The sequence below is a fragment of the Podarcis raffonei genome, chromosome 4, assembly GCF_027172205.1.
Source record: "Podarcis raffonei isolate rPodRaf1 chromosome 4, rPodRaf1.pri, whole genome shotgun sequence".
Lineage (NCBI taxonomy): Eukaryota > Metazoa > Chordata > Lepidosauria > Squamata > Lacertidae > Podarcis > Podarcis raffonei.
In genome coordinates, this window is record NC_070605.1 from 7,558,199 (window position 1) to 7,579,555 (window position 21,357).

Consider the following 21,357-nt stretch of genomic DNA (forward strand, 5'->3'; position numbering starts at 1 on the left):
GAAGACCTTAAAGCATTCCCTGAGTATAAGTTTTGCCTGGATGCATTCGCGGTCAAACCATTTTTTGTTGGTAGGGGACTCATTGTGGTTAGGTCTCCTGAGTCTTGACAATAACGGTTGGAGTTTTCGGATTAAAGTGTTATAATGGTCAATTAGGGAGGTCTCTTCAGTGTCGTTGCAGGTCAGATCAGCCCAGAGGAGTTGACCTTCCATTGATTGTGTCCAAATGCTAAAATTGTTATTAACATAAGGGGACCATTTAATTCTGGATCTGCCTATTTGTTGTAGAACATTAGGATCAGGTGTCTGTGGGGCGAGCCCACATCTAGAGGGTTCCTTGGGAGTATCCAGAGGGAAGTCTCTCTCACCTGCTTTCTCTCCTCTGCCTGACTCAGGAGGAAACCTTCGGCCAGGGCCACCGCCTGGGAACTGGTCTCCGCTCCGCATTCCCTCACCCAGCTCTCCATCTCCGGGGGAAGGACAGCCAGGAACTGCTCCAAGATCACCAGGTCCAGCATCTCAGCTTTTGTGTGCCTTTCTGGCTTCAGCCACTGATGGTCAAGGTGGTAGAGTCGGCAGCAAACCTCTCGGGGTCCTTTGGCCTCCTGGCAGCAGAACTGCCTCAACTGCTGGCTCTGCACCTCTGAGCAGAGGGTGTCCTCCTCACCCAGGATCTTCTGCACTGGGTTTTCCCAGAATCCCCCACTGCTCCCAGTTTGGCTGGCATGGCGTCTTCCTGCTTCAGGGCCAGCTGAATCTTGCTCATCCATTTGTGCTCTCAGGAAGCCTTTGAGAGATCGGAAGGAACCCTTTAGTCTTCTGCCAAGTTCTGCCCTTCTAAATGAGAAGCTGTAGCAAATCCTACAAAGCAAATACATTGTTCTGTTACAAAATTTTTGGGACAGGAAAAGAAATATTTCCCTGAGCAAGCATGGATGAGTCTTGCTGGGGACCAGGGCTGGACTGCACTGCATCCCAGACTGTGAGCTATCTTTTTGAAAAGAAAGAGCAGGAAGAGGAGGAGAAATAAATCTCTAGCCTCCTAGCCACGCAAAATGTGGAGGCAACTGAAGGGATTTCTGGGAGATTAATCAACCTGGTTTCTGCAGCCTTCCAGTCAATGCATGAAGTCAGAACCGACTGACAAGGGAGTCATTTGTGGGTCTAGTGGGGTCCTCACCCGGGGGTCCTCAGGAGTTCCTCCCCCACCCCTGCTTCTGTCTCCTTATCTTGCACTTGGACTCTCTGCCGCTCTCCAGACAGACTCCTGGGGTGGGGTCCCTTTTTCTTTGCTCTGAGGGCCAGGTATGTATCTGACCAATCCCATGAGGTCCAAGTTGGCAGGGCCAAAAACATCTCCCTTGAAATTTAGGCGGGTAATTTATTATTATTATTCCACTAGATAGCTTAACACACACACAGCCATTGATGCCATGGTCCCTGGAGGTTCGGTGAGTAGCAGCGCCCATTTCCGGCTTCTTTGCCAGCAACAATCCCTTTGGGACAGAGAGGACGTGGTCCTGGGATGCCACGCTCTGGGTGCGAGGGGATTGCTGCAGTGGCCTCCGTGGGGAGCTGCCCTGGGAGACGACTGGGAAACTGGTCCGCAATGCAGCAGCCAGACTCTGGGCTGGGATCCCTCTCTTTGTTCCTGGCCTTTCTCTCCCACCTTTCCTTCCTTCCTTCCTTCCTTCCTCCACGTGGGGTTTTCTTGGGGGGGGGGGCTAGTCCACCTCCTCGTCCAGCTTTGGAAAACCATTTGCACATGTTTCCTCTGTTGTGCAATGAGGCTGAGCGATGTCACACAGAGTTAAAGTCCCAGGGACTCCTTTGTTTAAAGAAGGGAGATCTTTTCTGAAGGGGGGGGGCGGAGGGCCAAGTGAGTTTGGGATCCTCTGATCTCCAGGAAGGAGAGCGTGGCGGACCTGGCCCCTCCCTGATCAGGCCCCCCAGGCATCCTCCCCTGCTGCAGCCCTGGGACCCCCCCCCCCGTCTCCCCACTGCACCCTCTGGGGGGAGAGAGAGGAGACTCACCAGATCCCAGGAGGGGACAGCGAGGCAGCCCTTGCAGGAGAGAACCCAAAGCAAGGAAAGGACTGGGGAGGGAGGGGCCTTGGCTCTGGAGGACCTGGGCCCCCCTTGCTTCCTGGCCTCTCTAGGAAGGCAGCTCACTTCCCTTTAACCCTTGCCAAGCCGAGTCCCTCCAGCTCAGCCCTCTCTCGCTTGGCAGAACCTCAGATTCTTTTTATTTCTTATGGATTAAGGGGGCAGCTGCCCCCCTGGCTACGCCCATGCCCAGATATCCTTTGGGGATGAGGCTCTTGGCTGGACTCTGAGCATCTCCCTCCCTTGGCCAGAAACCAGAGGAAGAGCTTGCAGGGAAAAGGGCTTTGCAGGAGGCAAGGAAGCTCCTCCTAGAATTCAGGAGTGGAGAGATAGGAGGGGATCCCAGGGTCATCTAGTCCAACCCCCAGCAATGCAGGAATCTCCCTAAAGCATCCATGGCAGATGGCCGTCCGATCTCTGCTCAGAAACCTCCAAGGAAGGAGAGTCCACCACCTCCCAAGGGAGACCTTTCCCCTGGCAAAATGAGTAATAATGAGTAATAAATTAAATGAGTAATACTTTCTTATGCATGCTTTTTATGCTAATTAATAATAATAATAATAATAAATAATATGCTTAATTTCTAATTCAATGGACTGAAAATGGATGGTTGTTATTATGTTCAAGGAAGCTTTTAATATTTGATGGACTATTGTATTTTATTATTTTGTTGGAAGCCGCCCAGAGTGGCAGGGGCAACCCATGGGTATAAATATATAAGAGAGAAGCAAGATCTGTTTGGGTGTTGATGCTGTGAGCCCCTCCGTCCTACACGCAGGTTGTGTATACGAGTAAATAAAACTAGATATCATAAAGACAACACAGTCTCCGCTGATTTTCGTTCCAAGGAAACCAAAGATGGGGAAGCGCCTGGGACCCCTGGAATCTCAAACCTCAAGAGACTGGGGTAGTTTGCAAATACAAGCACACACACAATAATTTGTGCCTGTGTTCCTAATAGATAACTAAGTGTGAAGAGCATGTCATGTGCTTTAGCAACAGCCCTCCTGGAAATAAGGAAATGCAACCCCCATTGCTGGTCGACTCAAAAAAGCAACAAGGGAATCTGCTCTGGTGTCCCATGAGGTCTGTGCGGCCCTTAAGTAAGAGGAGCCACTTTTAATAACAGAATTAAAGAAATTTTAACATAATCAAACATTCAAATTACATTTTACAATTTTAATTAACACCCCCCCCTCGCCATGCGACTTCCCCCAACTTCCCTTACTGGTTTATAACACCTCTGTTTCTTTTGCTTATAAATTTGTATTCCTTATATATTAAAATGAAGATTATAACATTTGTCTCTTCCTTCTCATTTTTACCTCATAATTGTATTTTCTGTTTGTATTTGTCCATTGTAAGTGTATCACTCAAATCCTGCCAGTGAGTTCATTTCTATGCACTGTTTCTGTATATACATCTTAAAAGGTTCCCAATCTTTTAAAAAGTCATTATTGTCCTTATCTTTAAGTCTCTCAGTTAGCTTCGCCATTTCAGCGTATTCCATCAACTTTTCTTGCCAGTGTTCTTTCGCTGGTATTTCGTCGCTTTTCCATCTTTGAGCTAGTAAAATTCCGGCCGCTGTTGTCACTTACATGAAGGGATTTTCCTTATGTTGTTGAAATTGATCAGTTGAGTGTTCTCTTTTTGAAAGAGGCAGGTGGAATCTCCATGGTTGCTAATAGCATAACATTGAATGGCTAGTGAAATATGGGGAGCCCTAGAGCATCTGCTTGGCATGCAGAATTTCCCAGGGTCAACCCCTGACATCTCCTACAAGGGCTGGATGAAATCCCTGCCTGAAACTCTAGGGAGAAGCTGCCAGTCAATGTAGACCAGGGATCCTCAAACTATGTCCTGTGGGCCGAATCCAGCCTGTCAGGGTCATGAATCTGGCCTGCACAGCCATTTCAGAACCCGCCAAGTGTCCGAGGCTGAAAGCATCTCGCCGCCCGCTCAGTCAGTCCTTGCGTCCCGCTGAGGTAAACGCCACAAGTGTGGTGGTGGTTCTACCAATGAAAGGCCAGGGGATTTTGCCTGGGGACGCGGAAGTGTTGTCTTTTGGCTTGAAGAGCGAAGTTGAGGTTCCTTACGTATACTTTAAAGGTGGGAGAAGGAAGTGTAGTCCTATTTCTGTGAGTGGAGCAGAGGTCTTTCCACTCCTGTGATTTACATGCTCAGAAAGTTGGGATCTGTTTTGATATTTAAATTTTAAAGGGGTGGAGTGGAACCGGATATTGACCATTTCGTTAGTGTGGGGAGCCACATTCTGGTTGAAGGAGGCCAGGATTAGCCCCCAAGGCCTGGGATGTCCCTCCTCCCCTGTAGTAGGACTTGGAATCCAGGAGGAAACTCTTGGAATAGCCTTGCCAGGTGCTCAGGGACGGACTCACCTGTCCCCATGTCCCTCTCTTTGCAGATGTGCTGCAAACTGTGTTAAAATGTGACATCAAGCCATAGCTGTCAACTTACAGATTTGAAAATAAGGGACCAGCAGCTAGAATAAGGAATTTTAGTCAACCAGCTGAAATATGAAGTTAAAAGGGACCAGATAATTTTGGAGAGCAGCGCCAGTTTTTAGCCCTTCGTTTCCAGAGGTTGCTGCTCAAGACACCAGCCAATGAAACACTGCAATTAAATAACTACAAGCAGCAACCACCTTTCGCGCAAAACAAATCCAAACTACTCATCCTCTGCAGTTGTTAACAGACCTAACTGAAAAGAACGGCTTTCTCTTCTGGCGACACCAGAGAATTCTAGAAGACATTCACCCTGTCCATAGCATTATGGATGCACGGTTCCCACAGACAAGTTTCTTGGCAAGACAAGGGCCTTTCCTGGCCATAGAGTGTCCTCCTCAGCATCCCCAAAGAAGGAGCTGGGTTGCAAGAGATGCAGCTAATGGGGGGGGGCTGTCCTCCCCCCTCCCATCTCACCTGGCTGCTAGGTAGGAAAGCAAGACCCAGAGAGAGTTGTGGGAAACCCCGAAACCAGCTTGCTCTGTGCCAGATCCAAAGCTGCGACTAATAGAGAAGCAAGATCTGTTTGGGTGTTCATGCTGTGAGCCCCTCCGTCCTACACGCAGGTTGTGTATGCGAGTAAATAAAACTAGATATCATAAAGACGCCACAGTCTCCGCTGACTTTCGTTCCAAGGAAACCGAAGATGGGGAAGCGCCTGGGACCCCTGGAATCTCAAACCTCAAGAGACTGGGGTAGTTTGCAAATACACACACACACAATAATTTGTGCCTGTGTTCTTAATAGATAACTAAGTGTGAAGAGCATGTCATGTGCTTTAGCAACAGCCCTCCTGGAAATAAGGAAATGCAACCTGCATTGCTGGTCGACTCAAAAAAGCAACAAGGGAATCTGCTCTGGTGTCCCATGAGGTCTGTGCGGCCCTTAAGTAAGAGGAGCCACTTTTAATAACTGAATTAAAGAAATTTTAACATAATCAAACATTCAAATTACATTTTACAATTTGGATTAACACCCCGCCCCCACACAACTTCCCCCAACTTCCCTTCCTAGTTTATAACACCTCTGTTTCTTTTGCTTATAAATTTGTATTCCTTATATATTAAAATGAAGGTTATAACATTTGTCTCTTCCTTCTCATTTTTACCTCATAATTGTTGTCAGAGGCTCAGGAGCAGAAGGAACAGAGGAAGAGGTGGAGTAAGGCTAGAATCTTAAGCTGGTGTCAGGGGGGAGGAGATTCAGATGGGACTTCTACGGTCTAAGGCATAGACGTAGCGTTGCACGCTGCGTGTCTGGAAATGAAACTGAACTTCAATAAAGACTTTTTTGGCTTGAGGAAGAAGCAGCGTTGGTCTTGTGTGAGCTGGGACCTTGGGCAGCGCTGACAATTGTATTTTCTGTTTGTATTTTTCCATTACTCAAATCCTGCCAGTGAGTTCATTTCTATGAATTGTTTCTGTATATACATTTAAAAAGGTTCCCAATCTTTTAAAAAGTCATTATTGTCCTTATCTTTAAGTCTCTGAGTTAGCTTCGCCATTTCAGCGTATTCCACCAACTTTTCTTGCCAGTGTCAGAGTGTTCAGGAGGGGTTAGTTATGCTGAAGTACTGTCCCTCAGCTAGGAACCTCGCCGATGGTTTTACGAAACCACTAACCTTCCAGAGGCATGGAGAGTTCTGCGAAGGTCTGGGTTTGGGATAACAGTGGGTATGTGTTTCCCCTCAGACACGAAGCAAGAGGGGGTGTAGAGTGTGGTGGTGAAAGAGTTAACCTCCTTGTGCTTCGTGCCTGAGGGAGGGACTCCTATGGGAAGTCAGTCAGGATGTCACAGTCCTTTGTTCTGTGAGTCTGTTTTGGTTGCTAAGTGATGAGAAGGGAGTGCAAGGAGACGCTGTGCCAGCTGGATCTCCTGCCAGGACTACAAAGGACTACTCACTCTTCTGCCAAACCGGGCTCCGAAGACATCAGGAGATCCAGCTGGCACAGCATCTCCTTGCACTCCCTTCTCATCACTTAGCAACCAAAACGTTGGCTCCCATAACCTCTTGAACTTCTGCCTGTCCAGTGCGTTTCCCCTGCGTACAAAACACTGCTTTGCTCTCAGTGCAATCTTCTGGGAAAACCTCACCTAAGGCAGGAACAGCAGAGATGCAGCGGCGTTGCTGTCGTGAAGTAGAATAGGGAGTGAAAAATAGTCCAGGCACGGCTTCTTCAAATCTAATAGCTTTATTTACAAGCAGTAAATTACACCATCGGAAGATTCAGACATCTTCTCCGTCTCAAAGCATAACTCTGACACACTCCAACTGAAATTGAAAGCAGACTCACAGAACAAAGGACTGTGACGTGACATCCTGACTGACTTCCCTTAGGAGTCCCTCCCTCAGGCACGAAGCACAAGGAGGTTTACTCTTTAACCACCACACTCTACAGCGTATTCCATCAACTTTTCTTGCCAGGGTTCTTTCGCTGGTATTTCATCGCTTTTCCATCTTTGAGCTAGTAAAATTCTGGCCGCTGTTGTCACATACAGGAATAGATTTTCCTTATCTTTTGGTAAATCCTGCCCTAAAATACCTAATAAAAATGCTTCTGATCTTTTAACAAAGGTTTTTTTTTTTCATTTCATTATAGATTATCTGCCAATAGGTGGAGCCAGGTGGGCCCAGGTCCAGGTGAGGGGGGGTTGCCATGGTGACAAGGACCACAGACTAGCAGGCGGCCATTTTGGGTTAGCAGTGAGGCGAGTGGAGGAGAGAGCAGTTGGTGGCAGTTGACGGAGGACAAGGCGAGGCAATCAGTGGATTCTTATTTTCTCAGCTTATTTCGCTTCTTATTTATTACTTGTTTTTCTCTTCTTGAAGATGTGCCACAGGCTTTCTTCATCCAGCAATGGTGAGTATTGGAGGAAACAAAAGTAGGGAGAGCATAGCTGTCAACGTTTTCCTTTTTTGAAGGGAAATTCCCTTATTCTGAATAGGATTCCTCACAAGAAAAGGGAAAAGTTGACAGGTATGAGGGAGAGGATCCCTGACCTGGTCCCCCCCGCCAGGACTCTCAGTTGAGAGGAACTGACAGCCTGACTTTTGCTGGAGCCAGAACAAGATTTCTTACTCCAGGTGATGCAGAGCTGCCAGGCAGCTGCCCTAAGAAGACTCCACGCCCTTCAGGTGTCCAAACATCGGACAGCAGAGGCCATTCTGGGGCCACCGGAGAGGAGGACCCTGCTGGCTTATGTTCAGGTATCCTGTTTGAAAGGGGAATCATCTTAGGGACTTCCTGTGAAATTCTGTGTCAGGGATGCTGTTCCTAGAATGGAGGTACGTGCAACAGGTCAGTCGCGATCTACTGGTGGATCCACAGCTCTGATCACTGCTCCCTGAGAAAAGCTCAACAACTCTGGGCAAAGACAATGGGTAGATGACTGGCAGGTTTTTTATTACTGGGAGTTAGTAACGTCTCTTGGAAGTTGGACGTCCCTGCTATAATGCATAGGTATATACACACAAAACAAAACCTGATAAAATTCATAAAAATCCATTAAAAAAAACAAACTACTCAGAGACAATTCAGAGTGGGAGAACTCTGAAATTTACCTGTGGAAAGAATCTTGCATGTTAGATTTGGACCTTGGCAACCTTTCTTCCATTGTTGATGTACTTCACCATTATTTCCCCTTTGGGACCCCCTGGGGCAAAGATTTGGGGCAAAGAACTATTTTACACAAACACACAAAAGGGGTCCTTCTTACTGCAGTTCCCTCAATGGCTCCCAATTTTACAAAAAGAAATTTGAATCAAGTTTCATGTGCAGAGCATAGCTTTGTCACCTCTTGGTTTAAACCTACTTTTTCTTTTCTTCTTTTTTTAAACTAATGTAGCCACTGTACATGTACAGGGTACATGATTCAGCAATCTATTATACCATTTGAAGTGTTGCATCACCTGACTAAATTACCATTTGAATAAAGCCATGATTGGCTTGTCCTACCAGGGACTCAAGGAAGGCGAAGGAGTAGATTTAAGATTTAAGAGACCAAATTCCCAAGGGCATAAAACCTTTTCAGTTAGTTTAAAATCCACTTTCCCAGTTTGATGTCCTAAGACATTTCTGATATGTATGCTTTCCTGTTTATTTTTGCTTAGCAAGCAGGCTTATAGATCTGTAACTTTAAATAGATCAGAACTTCAACATTCAGACAACCCAACAACTCAACTTTCCCACCAAAAGCCAGGAATAAAAGTTTGGTCAAGGCACATTCCACCTAATTATGAGTTTGTATGTGCTTTAAACTTTGGCTTGACTTTAGCCTATTTGAAGTCCAATTTGAATAACAGACAAAGTGATGAAAATCCCCAGATAATCACTCAAATGCTTGATATCGCCAGCTCTGCTCCAAAACATCACCGTTTTCATCTTCCACTTCTTAACACTCTCTATTCCAAACTCTGAAAACCAATCCTTCCATCTTTTTCTACCAAAGAACAAAGCTTGGCTAAATTTCAGCCCATCACCCCACCATAACTTAAAATTCACTCTCCAATGCTTGCAGACACGTCCCTTCTCCTTCGGTGATGCCCAGAATTGAACACATTGTGACTTTAAAGATTTGCCATCCCATGTAATTTCCGTAACATCTGCAATCATGTGTGTTGTGTTAGCAATTCACTCCTCCCATTGCTGGATAAGTGGCTAGTATGTCACATGTCTCTCTTTACTTTCTTTAAAATAAATAAATGAATATTTATTGAATTTTATAACAAATAAAAATACAGGTCTCAATCATCATGTTATTTGCCATTGTTTTCCCTCCCCTCTTCTGGACTTCCCTCAACTTCCCCTCTGTTGAGTTATTTAGCTTTATTTGTTGTATCCTGCTTTTCTTATATAAAAGCAATTTCCCAAATCATTTCTCTAAAGCATCTGTTACTGAAATAAAGTTGTGAACGTTTATTCAAACCCTGCCAGTGAATCCAGTCCATTTTGTTGTTTCTGCAAATAGACTGTAAATGGTTCCCAGACTCTTTTGAAGTCCTTTTTGTCCTTCTCTCATAGTTTATCTGTTAGCTTGGCCAACTCTGCATAGTTCATCAGTTTTTCTGGCCATTGTTCCTTTGATGGTATGTCTTCTATCTTCCAATATTGTGCAATCAAGATTCTGGCCGCTGTTGTAGCATACATAAATAATATCCATTTTTCTTTTGGCAGCGCTTGGTTTGGGATACCTAATAAAAAGGGTGTTTAAGAAAGTTCATTTTCAACATGAACCTGTTTAGTTTCCTAGGCTTGGAAAGTGTAAGAACGGAAGTCAGTCTTATCTCTTCTGCTCTGCTGTGCTTTTGCACTGTTCTGTGTCTCCCTGTCTGTTGCTGAAAAAGAGGACACCATTATGATCCGTTTGATCTCGTCTGCAGATGTGATGAGCATCCCCTCAGTTCCTTCATCCATGTCATTTATCAAGACCCGGCAGCACCCCTCTGGTCACTTTTCCCCAGGATGAGGAGGACCCATGAAGGAGTCCTCTTTGGGTTCGGTCAGTCAAATCCACCTAACAGTTACCTCATTCAGCCCACATTTTACCACCTTCCTCACATAAATATCACAGAGGACTTTGTCAAAAGCCTTACTGAAATCGAGATGCACTACTTCCAAAGCAGTTCCCTGATCAGCAAAGTTTGTAACTCCATCCAAAAAAAGAAAAGAAAAGGAGAGATTTCTTTGGCTTCACTTGTTTTTGAGAAAGCCATGCTTTTATCCTCTATGTTTATATTGTAAAATCTTCAGATGAAGGGCAAATAAATTTTAAAAATAATAAATGAGGATATTGACATGTGCAAAGCAAGGCAATTTATGTCTTTATTTAATTTGGAAACCACCCGACCCAGTGCTGCGACTTGAATAAAATATTGATGGGGGGCCAGGTAAGGCCCACCTTGCACAGTCACATGATGCATGCATGCCATTTGAATGGCAATGCCTATAATGGCAACAACTTTTTAAAAAAGTAATATTTTGAGCCCGTAGTTCAGTTTCCCAGCAGCTCCCCTTGCCCCGGAGACACTTCTAGCATTCCATCTCCTCTACCTGTGGCATTGTTCAGCAGTGGGGAAAGTGACCTCTTCACACCGGATTTCCATTTGGTATGGCCCTTTCCAGGTTTTTCCCTGCCCCTTGTGTTTGTCTTTCATTTGTTCTCCTTTGTGTGTTGCCAGTAGACGCCACAATTCTGTGGGTACTCTGGGTGGCGCAGAAAGCACCTAGAAGCTCCCTAGAGGTTGAAGTGCCGATCAAACTTCAGTTTTGCGCTCTGTTAATTCCAATTAGCAGTACTGGGGGTGGTTCAGATTCTGGGGCAGTGCTTTTGTCCAGCAGAGGGTGTCACAGGGCCAGCCTACTTTCCCTTTAAAGCAAACTTGGGTCTCCAGCTGTTTTTGGACTGCAACTCCCATCATCCCTAGCTAGCAGGACCAATGGGGAGGGATGATGGGAACTGTAGTCCGGGAGCTGATGGGGACCTAAGCTTGGGAAACCCAGCTTCAAAGCAACTTTTCCGTTTTACCTGCAAAGATGGGACCTGTCCACGTTTGTCTTTTCTTGTATTTTGTTTTCCTCATGACCTTTGTGCGTTTATTTTTTTTATTATTTTTTAAGAGGGCAAATTGAAAGAGAAATTGTATGGCAAGCTGCAGAAGAATAAAAGGTTGTGTTTGGAAAAATACACACCAAAGCTGGGGGGTGGCATCCTTAAATATTTTATTGGGGGGTGGGGCAAAGACCCTAGGCCTTTAAGAGTTGGCACCTATTCCCTACACCCAAAGGCCTGAGGATGGTTACAACATAAAAAAAAAGAAACAAAAAAAAACCTATTAAAAGGGGCATTAGATGTCAATCAGCCAAAAGCCTGGTTAAAAAGGTGCGTCTGCCTGGTTCCTAAAGCTGTATAATGGTTTTTTCGACCGTTGTATGGATTCTTTGATGGGAAGTGAGATTGGAGCGCGTCCCGAAGCTCTTTCCACATTCGACACACTGATAGGGTTTCTCCCCTGTATGGATTCTTTGATGGGAAGTGAGAGAGGAGCTATGACTGAAGCTCCTTCCACATTCGACACACTGATAGGGTTTCTCCCCTGTATGGATTCTTTGATGGGAAGTGAGAGAGGAGCTATCACTGAAGCTCTTTCCACATTCAACACACTGATAGGGTTTCTCCCCTGTATGAATTCTTTGATGGGAAGTGAGACTGTGGCTGTGACTGAAGCTCTTTCCACATTCCACACACTGATAGGGGTTTTCTCCTGTATGAATTCTTTGATGGGAAGTGAGATTCTGACTGTGACTGAAGCTCTTTCCACATTCCACACACTGATAGGGTTTCTCCCCTGTATGAATTCTTTGATGGGAAGTGAGAGAGGAGCTCTGACTGAAGCTCTTTCCACATTCCACACACTGATAGGGTTTCTCCCCTGTATGAATTCTCTGATGCGAGGTGAGACTGCGGCCGTCACTGAAGCTCTTTCCACATTCCATACACTGATAGGGTTTTTCTCCTGTATGAATTCTTTGATGGTAAGTGAGAGAGGAGCTCTGACTGAAGCTCTTTCCACATTCCACACACTGATAGGGTTTCTCCCCTGTATGAACTCTTTGATGGGAAGTGAGAGAGCAGCTCTTCCTGAAGCTCTTTCCACATTCGACACACTGATAGGGTTTCTCCCCTGTATGGATTCTTTGATGGGAAGTGAAAGCGGAGCTAACACTGAAGCTCTTTCCACATTCGACACACTGATAGGGTTTCTCCCCTGTATGAATTCTCTGATGGGAGGTGAGACTTTGGCTGTGAATGAAGCTCTTTCCACATTCCACACACTGAAAGGGTTTCTCCCCTGTATGAATTCTTTGATGGAAAGTGAGAGAGGAGCTCTGACTGAAGCTCTTTCCACAATCCACACACTGATAGGGTTTCTCCCCTGTATGAATTCTTTGATGGAAAGTGAGAGAGGAGCTGTGACTGAAGCTCTTTCCACATTCGACACACTGATAGGGTTTCTCCCCTGTATGGATTCTTTGATGGGAAGTGAGAGAGGAGCTATGACTGAAGCTCCTTCCACATTCGACACACTGATAGGGTTTCTCCCCTGTATGGATTCTTTGATGGGAAGTGAGAGAGGAGCTATCAGTGAAGCTCTTTCCACATTCGACACACTGATAGTGTTTCTCCCCTGTATGAATTCTTTGATGGGAAGTGAGATGGTGGCTGTGAATGAAGCTCTTTCCACATTCCACACACTGATGGGGTTTGTCTCCTGTATGAATTCTTTGATGGGAAGTGAGATTCTGACTGTGACTGAAGCTCTTTCCACATTCGACACACTGATAGGGTTTCTCCCCTGTATGAATTCTTTGATGGGAAGTGAGATCGGAGCTCTTCCTGAAGCTCTTTCCACATTCCACACACTGATAGGGTTTTTCTCCTGTATGAATTCTTTGATGGGAAGTGAAAGCGGATCTAACAATGAAGCTCTTTCCACATTCCACACACTGATATGGTTTCTCCCCTGTATGAATTCTTTGATGGGAAGTGAGAGAGGAGCTATCAGTGAAGCTCTTTCCACATTCGACACACTGATAGGGTTTCTCCCCTGTATGGATTCTTTGATGGGAAGTGAGAGAGGAGCTATGACTGAAGCTCTTTCCACATTCGACACACTGATAGGGTTTCTCCCCTGTATGGATTCTTTGATGGGAAGTGAGAGAGGAGCTATCAGTGAAGCTCTTTCCACATTCAACACACTGATAGGGTTTCTCCCCTGTATGAATTCTTTGATGGAAAGTGAGAGAGGAGCTCTGACTGAAGCTCTTTCCACATTCGACACACTGATAGGGTTTCTCCCCTGTATGAATTCTTTGATGGGAAGTGAGTTCGTAGCGTGTCCTGAACCTCTTTCCACATTCCACACACTGATAGGGTTTTTCTCCTGTATGAATTCTTTGATGGGAAGTGAGTTTGTCCTTCTTCCTGAAGCTCTTTCCACATTCCACACACTGATAAGGTTTTTCTCCTGTATGAATTATTTGATGGGAAGTGAGTTTGTCCTTCTTCCTGAAGCTCTTTCCACATTCCACACACTGATAGGGTTTCTCTCCTGTATGAATTATTTGATGGGAAGTGAGATGGGAGTTCTTCCTGAAGCTCTTTCCACATTCCACACACTGATAGGGTTTCTCCCCTGTATGAATTCTCTGATGGGAGGTGAGACAGTGGCTGTGACTGAAGCTCTTTCCACATTCTACACACTGATAGGGTTTCTCCCCTGTATGAATTCTTTGATGGGAGGTGAGACTGTGTCTGTGACTGAAGCTCTTTCCACATTCCACACACTGATAGGGTTTCTCCCCTGTATGAATTCTTTGATGGGAAATTAGATTGGAGCTGTGACTGAAGCTCTTTCCACATTCCATGCACTGATAGAGTTTCTTTCCAATGAGATTTTGTTGATGGGAAGTGGAATGGGAGCTCTGACTGCAGCTTTCTCCACACTCCAAATTTTTACGTGGCTTCTCCTCTCTGGGGATTTTATCGTGGTCACCTTTGTTCTCGATTTCCGATTCATCACAATCTGCAATGGAGACAAAAAGGGATTAGAGCCTCAGGAACAAATGGAGAAGAACTGAAGGAAGTTGGGGGGGGTGTTCATTACCTGTGTTGTTTGTCATTAACCAACATATTTATTATTAGATTCTGATGAGTTGTTGAATGTTGGTTTGTTTAATATACAGTAGTGGTCAAAATTGTGGAAGACTTTTGGAAAAAAGTGTGTTTCAGAGGTTTGATAGCTCATAACACCACTTCTTTTATAGGAATAACATAAAATTGTATATCAATGGAAAGATAATTTAATCAAGAATGCAATCCATCAAGAATGCAAGTTTGTTCAATTACTCGTATTTTATCAAATGTTATAGTCAAATAACCAGAAAAAGGAAGCACAACTTGCTTAGGTTGACTTTTGTCAATGTGTTATGTGATTGCTATCAAGTTGGTTGGTGTTTCTTTTTTCTTTCATTTAGTGAGGTTGTAAATAATAATAAAATTATAGAAATGGCACAAAGAATTGACGGGTCACCCAGAAAGCGATGTAAAATAGTACTATTAAGTGAACAAGGCTACAATTATGAAGAAATTTGAAGAGAGATTGGGGAAAACATAACCAAAGCTGGCCTTTCTATATTTTTGAAGAGGTATAAGGAGACTCAGGCACTACAAAATCAGACTGGTAAAGGCAGGAAGAGGTGCACAAAGGCAAGTGACGATTGAAGAATGGAGAGACTGTCCCTACATGACAGAAAAATGTCATCTGGGTGTATACAAGATGACATGGCGAGATGCAATGTGAAGTTGAGTGCAAGGACTGCTCTAAATGTTAGAATTCTAAGGAAAAAGCCATTATTATCTCTCAAGCAAAGGTTGAAAAGATTAAACCCATGTTAACTGGACAGCGGAACAATGGGACAGTGTTATTTGGAGCGATGAGACCCAAATCTCCTTGCTTGGTCGTGATGGCATGAAATACGTGAGAAGAACCAGAGATTTACATCCGACTTGCATTACACCGACCGTGAAACACCCAGATAGTGTGATGATCTGCGGTTGGATGGCAGAAAAAGGTGTGGGCAGAATTTGCGTCATTAATGGGAATGTAAATGCCCCCAAATACATAAATGAAATACTTGAAAGAAACTTGTTAGTCAGAATTAACCCAGCAATAATGCCCAATGAACAGAGCCAATAATTCAATCTTGGTTTCACATTCTTACAGTTGCAGAACTAAAAATTTGGTTCACTTCATGGGAAGGCATTGTAAGGCAGTAGTGAAAGCTAATGGTTACCAATGGTTACCAAAGATTCCACAATTTTTCGTTATGACTGCTGTTCTAAAAAAAACTCCTTCATAAAAGTCATTGCATTACATTTTTCATTAAAATATCTTTCCATTGCTATATAATTTTATGGCATTATTCCACACAAAGGTGGAGTTATGAGCCATCAAACCTCAGAAATACACTTTTCACAAAAGCTTTCCACAATTTTGGCCACTAGTATAAGTTGTTCATTTTAAAGTTAATGTTCTTTTTATATGGAATCAGATTATTATTATTATCGGCAGGGTATAAATAAAAATTATTATTATTACTACAGTGGAACCTGTTCTGGACAAGCTTAATTTTGTAAACCGAGGTACCACTGTATCATCCTCATCCTCATCACTGCTACTACTACCTGAGATTCCATAAGCCTAGCTCTTCTCTGGGATGGATTTTGTTTGGCCCAGTCATGGCATCCCCTCCATCTCCAATGTCAGTCCTTGTTATGGCTTGGTCTCTCCCACAAACGTGAGACGACTGTTAATAATTTCAGATTTATTGCTAAAACAGCAAACTTGGACGGAGCTCCTCTACTCACCGTCCTCCCCACAAGATGGAGTTGCCCAGACTGAGCTCCTCCCCCTTCCCCAGAACGGAAGCCCCCACCTTCTCTTCCAGTATCTTTAGAGCGTCTCTGCCACTTTTCAGATCCTACGAGATTTGGCAGAGAATGCTTCCTGCATTCCAGTGTCTGACTCACTCCTGTAGCTCTCACACAGCTGTCTGTCACTCTGTCTCCCTTTTTCTTCTCCCCTTTGTTCAGAGCTCAGATGACAGTTCCTCTCCCCCTCCTCTCTGCCTTCCGCTGCTAACTCTCCTCTCCCTAGGCCTGCTTCTTCTCTGGCTGGCAGCACCTGAGCTTCGCTGACAGTCGTCTCTTTGGTCAACCCAAGCCTGACAGCAACAAAAACAAAAACCTGAAGCTACTTAGCTTTCCTAACAATTCTAAAGCTGACATTGAAGGTGGCCTAGGAAGTATAGACCAGCCCAATCATGGTAGAAAAAGGAATAATTTGAGAAAGATTGTTCAAAGAAAAAACTGTAATTTACTCTTTATTGTGGGGGTGTTAGGTTCCCAGGTGTTATAGGGGGCGCTGTTGAGCTCTGTGAGAATATATGAGGTTGGTCCCATAGAGGTATTTTTTTGAATTTCCAGGCTGATATGACGATCCCACAGGGAGCCTTACCAAGAGAGGCCAATATCCCACAATTCTCCTCCATGACGTCCTTATGCAGAGCTCTCTGGTCAGGATCCAGCAATGCCCACTCCTCGTCCGTGAAACGAACAGCAACATCTTCAAAGCACGCTGGACCCTAAAACAAAAAGGGAAAAAATTTATTATTTATACCCTGCCCATATGGCTGGGTTTCCCTAGCCACTTTGGGTGGCTTCCAACAAAACACTAAAATACAATAATCTATTAAACATTAAAAGCTTCCCTAAACAGGGCTGCCTTTAGATGTCTTCTAAAAGTTTGGTAGTTATTTTTCTCTTTGACATCTGGTGGGAGGGCGTTCCACAGGGCGGGTGCCACTACCGAGAAGGCCCTCTGCCTGGTTCCCTGTAACTTGGCTTCTTGCAGCGAGGGAACCGCCAGAAGGCCCTCAGCGCTGGACCTCAGTGTCTGGGCAGAACGATGGGGGTGGAGACGCTCCTTCAGGTGTACTGGACCGAGGCCTTTTAGGGCTTTAAAGGTCAGCACCAACACTTTGAATTGTGCTTGGAAACGTACTGGGTGCCAATGCAGGTCTTTCAGGACCAGTGTTATATGGTCTCGGCAGCCACTCCCAGTCACCAGTCTAGCCTTCAAAGGTAGCCCCACATAGAGCGCATTGCAGTAGTCCAAGCGAGAGATAACTAGGGCATGCACCACTCTGGTGAGACAGTCTGAGGGCAGGTAGGGTCTCAGCCTGCGTACCAGATGGAGCTGATAAACAGCTGCTCTGGACAGACAATTGACCTGTGCCTCCATGGACAGCTGTGAGTCCAGAATGACTCCCAGGCTGCACACCTGGTCCTTCAGGGACACAGTTACCCCATTCAGGACCAGGGAGTCCCCCCACACCTGCCCGCCTCCTGTCCCCCAAAAACAGTACTTCTGTCTTGTTAGGATTCAGCCTCAATCTGTTAGCCGCCATCCATCCTCCAACAGGACTTTCAAACAGGACTTTCACCGCCTTCACTGGGTCCAATTTGAAAGAGAGGTATAGCTGGGTATCATCCACATACTGATGAGCACCCAGCCCAAAGCCCCTGATGATCTCTCCCAGCGGCTGCATGTAGATGTTGAAAAGCATGGGGGAGAGGACGGAACCCTGAGGCACCCCACAAGTGAGAGCCCAGGGGTCTGAACACTCATCCCCCACCACCACTTTCTGAACACGGCCCAGGAGGAAGGAGCGGAACCACTGTATGACAGTGCCCCCAGCTCCCAGCCCCTCAAGACGGCCCAGAAGGATGTTATGGTCGACGGTATCAAACGCTGCTGAGAGAGCCAGCAGAACTATGAAACAGCTCTTACCTTTGTCCCTAGCCTGCCAGAGATCATCGACCAGTGCGACCAAGGCAGCTTCAGTCCCCATGATGAGGCCTGAATCCTGACTGGAAGGGATCCAAATGGTCCGCTTCTTCCAGGCGTGCCTGGAGTTGTTCAGCAACCACTTGCTCAATCACCTTGCCCAAGAATGGAAGATTTGAGACTGGGCGATAATTGGCCATCGTGGCCGCATCTAAAGATGGTTTTTTAATAAGTGGTTTGATAACCGCCTCTTTCAGAGGGTCTGGGAAGGCTCCCTCACAGAGAGAAGCATTCACGACCCCTCAAAGCCCATCGCCCAGCCCTTCCCGGCTAGCTTTTATAAGCCACGATGGGCAAGGATCAAGGAGACAGGTGGTTGGTCTCACTCGTCCAAGCAGCCTGTCCACATCCTCAGAGGTAACAGATTGGAATTGATCCCACGCAACTTGACTAGACAGGGCTCTAGCACTCTCCTGCCCCGGCCCTGCTCCCACAGTGGAGTCTACCTCTTCCTGAATCTGAGCGACTTTATCTGCAAAAAACTTTGCAAAATCTTTGCAGGAGATAATGTGGCCCATACTGGGCCCCGATGTAGCAGGTGGTTCTGCTATATTGTGAACCACCTGAAAAAGTCTCCTGCTGCTGTTTTCTGCAGATGCAGTAGAGGCGGCCAAGAAAGTCTTCTTCACCGTTGCTACTGCCACTTGCTAGGCTCGGCCTTGAGCTCTAACCCGTGTCCGGTCAGCTTCAGAATGAGTTATCCGCCACCAGTGCTCGAGCCGTCTCAGCGATTGTTTCATTGCCCTCAGATCCGTGGAAAACCACAGGGCTGTCCAGGCTCCATGCAATCGAAGAGGGCGCTTCGGAGCCAAACAGTCAACAGCCCTGGTTAACTCCACATTCCAGCGGGCCACCAGGGAATCAGCTGAAAGGCCATCAACATGGGATAAAGCATCCCCTACCACTCTCTGGAAACCATTTGGATCCATTAAGTGGCGGGGGTGGACCATCCGAATTGGTCCCACCTCCCTGCAGAGGGGAAGGGTAGCAGAGAAGTCCAGTTGCACCAGGAAGTGATCTGACCATGGCACTGCAACCCCCCCTCCCCGCCCACAAGGCCTGGGTTGCTGTGTGTAAGTGAAACCTGGTGGACAAGCAGCGGCAAGGACAGGCCCATCTGCTTCATCCAACTAAGTCTCTGTTACACATGCCAGATCAAGTCCTTCATCCATGATCAAGTCATGGATGGCAGTGGTTTTATGAATCATTGACCTGGCATTGCACAGCAGCACCTTCAGGTCATGTGGGTATCGCTTGCTGATTCTAGTATCCGTCCAGTCAGGACCAGACCTGGAGGCAGGGATAGTCCTCCAACAACGACTAAACCTGTCTCCTCTGTAATGACATGGTCTGCTCTTAGCGTAACTCCTCCTCCTACCCGTGATCACTGAGATCGGTTGTCCCAGTGCACCCCCCCCCCGGTGGAACATGCCCCAGCTATTTTGTGGGCTGGTGCCCACTCCCCGGCAGCCCTTACCCCCCCTTAAGAACAAAATAAAACCCTTAAAGAAAAGAAAGAACCCACAATAAAACAATACAAACAAAAAACTGTAAAAATTACAATCAAAATCAAACAAATTCCCGAGCCCAACCAAACATCCACCCTACCCCCCACAAAAAAAGTAATCAAAAGGGAAAAAGAAAATTTTAAAAACATTTTAAAAAGAACATTGCGCCGCTCCGAGTCCTCCTGGCCAGCAGGAGCAGCAGCAGCAACCGTCCTTATGAGGCCTGTCAGGCCCCGCCCTGGGCCAGGTGGTGAGTGGCAGGAGCAGGGCCCTCAGGCACTCATGCAGGGGAGTCCTCCTGGGCACAAGCAGTCCTTATGGGGCTTCAGGCCCCGCCCTGGGCCAGGTGGTGAGTGGCAGGAACAGGGCCCTCAGGCACTCACGCAGGGGAGTTGTTTCAATAGGATTACTTTGCTGCACATTTTAATTCTGGATGCTTATTTTATTCTAAGTTTTAATTATGGGCATTCATCTTTGTGCAAATAGGTGGTACTCCACCTTGTGTTTTCCAAGTCATTCTGCCTACACAAGCATTCCAGTTTGCCTGATGGAAGGGTCCACTTTCTCCTCGCCTCCTGAGCTGTTCTGGGGAGTTCCCTCCCAATGCCCTAGAGCCAAAATCCAGGGGTTCGTGGGGATATGGAGAGGGGGAGGAATGGAGGGCAGGCCCCTTTTTGTAGCCGATGGGGCTGGTTAGGTGAATCCAGGCCACTATTTGTTCTGATTTGTTCACTGCTTAGAAACCAATCTGAGCATTCAGTGATCAATCTAGAAATAAAATAAGCCTGTTTTGGATGGCCATCTATCTTGAGTGATCTAGCAGAGATTCCTGCAATGCACGGGGTCTCCTGGCTCTGAGAGACAAGCAGGGAGGGTGGCTTCTGGCAGAAGGAGAGGGAGCCACCGGTGGTTCCTCCTTCTCCTGACTCACCTCTGCCTCTCGACCTTCCTCTCCCACTCGCCTCCTTCCTCTTCTGCCTCTGATTCTGCACTGCATTCTGCCACAGAGTCTCCCAGCTCACTAAGCCCCTTTTGCCCTTCAGCTTCTGACACCTCCTCTTCCCAGGCTTCGCCCTCTTCTCCCTCTGACCGCCCATCCTTCTTCTACCTCCACTCCTTCGGCTCTGAGCCGTCTTCCCTTCCTGGTTCCCCAGCTGCTTCCTCCCACCATTCCGCTGTGCCCAACCAGCCCATGACATTGCTCCATCCCTCGGCCTCTGTCCCCACAAGGCAGCTTCCCCTGACCTGATCTGGTTCCACAGCCACTGCTTCCCTTCTGTCCCCATGAAAAGACGGATCAGGAGGTCTTGCCGGCATCATTCTGTCACCTGCAAGAGAAAAAAAGGTGATCAGGACGCCTGGAGTGCCTGCTTCTCTCACGGGTGAAACAGGGCATCTCTTACTACAGATGGGCTTTTGAGAAAGCCTTACCTACTGACAGCATTTGAATGTTTGTGCCCATTTCATATGTTAGTTGTGCAGAAATACATCTCCCCTCCTCTGGACCCTTCTTCCCAACTGTCTCCCTCCAAAACAAGATGAAAACAACTCACAGATGAGTTGGAAAACCAACAGAATGAGACCAAACGGAGAAAAACCACCTTCCTCCTTACCCAGTGGCCTCTCTCTGATGTCCAACGGAGGCCTCTCTGCCTCACAGGAATCCAGGTCCATTTCTGCAAAGAGATCCTTTCCCTGAAAAAGAAACAAGGATTCAAAACACAGAATGGTGAGAAAGGCTGTGAGATCTCAT

The 21,357-nt window shown here is 46.3% G+C and overlaps 1 protein-coding gene across 7 annotated transcripts in view; it reads right to left on the reverse strand.

The window, feature by feature from the left end:
• The window catches only part of LOC128412208 (zinc finger protein 850-like), a 264,328-nt gene that overhangs the window by 61,880 nt on the left and 181,091 nt on the right, over positions 1 to 21,357 (reverse strand). The window contains exons 3-6 of one of the 7 annotated variants that reach the window (XM_053385083.1): positions 21,218 to 21,299; positions 20,850 to 20,932; positions 16,705 to 16,831; positions 11,954 to 14,211 (exon numbers count right to left, since the gene is read on the reverse strand). In XM_053385083.1, coding sequence (XP_053241058.1) covers positions 11,954 to 14,211; positions 16,705 to 16,831; positions 20,850 to 20,932; positions 21,218 to 21,299 — 2,550 coding nt within the window. Of the gene's footprint in view, positions 1 to 368; positions 862 to 2,034; positions 2,106 to 11,330; positions 14,212 to 16,567; positions 16,665 to 16,704; positions 16,832 to 18,039; positions 19,156 to 20,849; positions 20,933 to 21,217; positions 21,300 to 21,357 lie in introns of those variants that run through there. The other 6 variants (XM_053385073.1, XM_053385081.1, XM_053385072.1 and 3 more) reach the window with 6 other exon arrangements.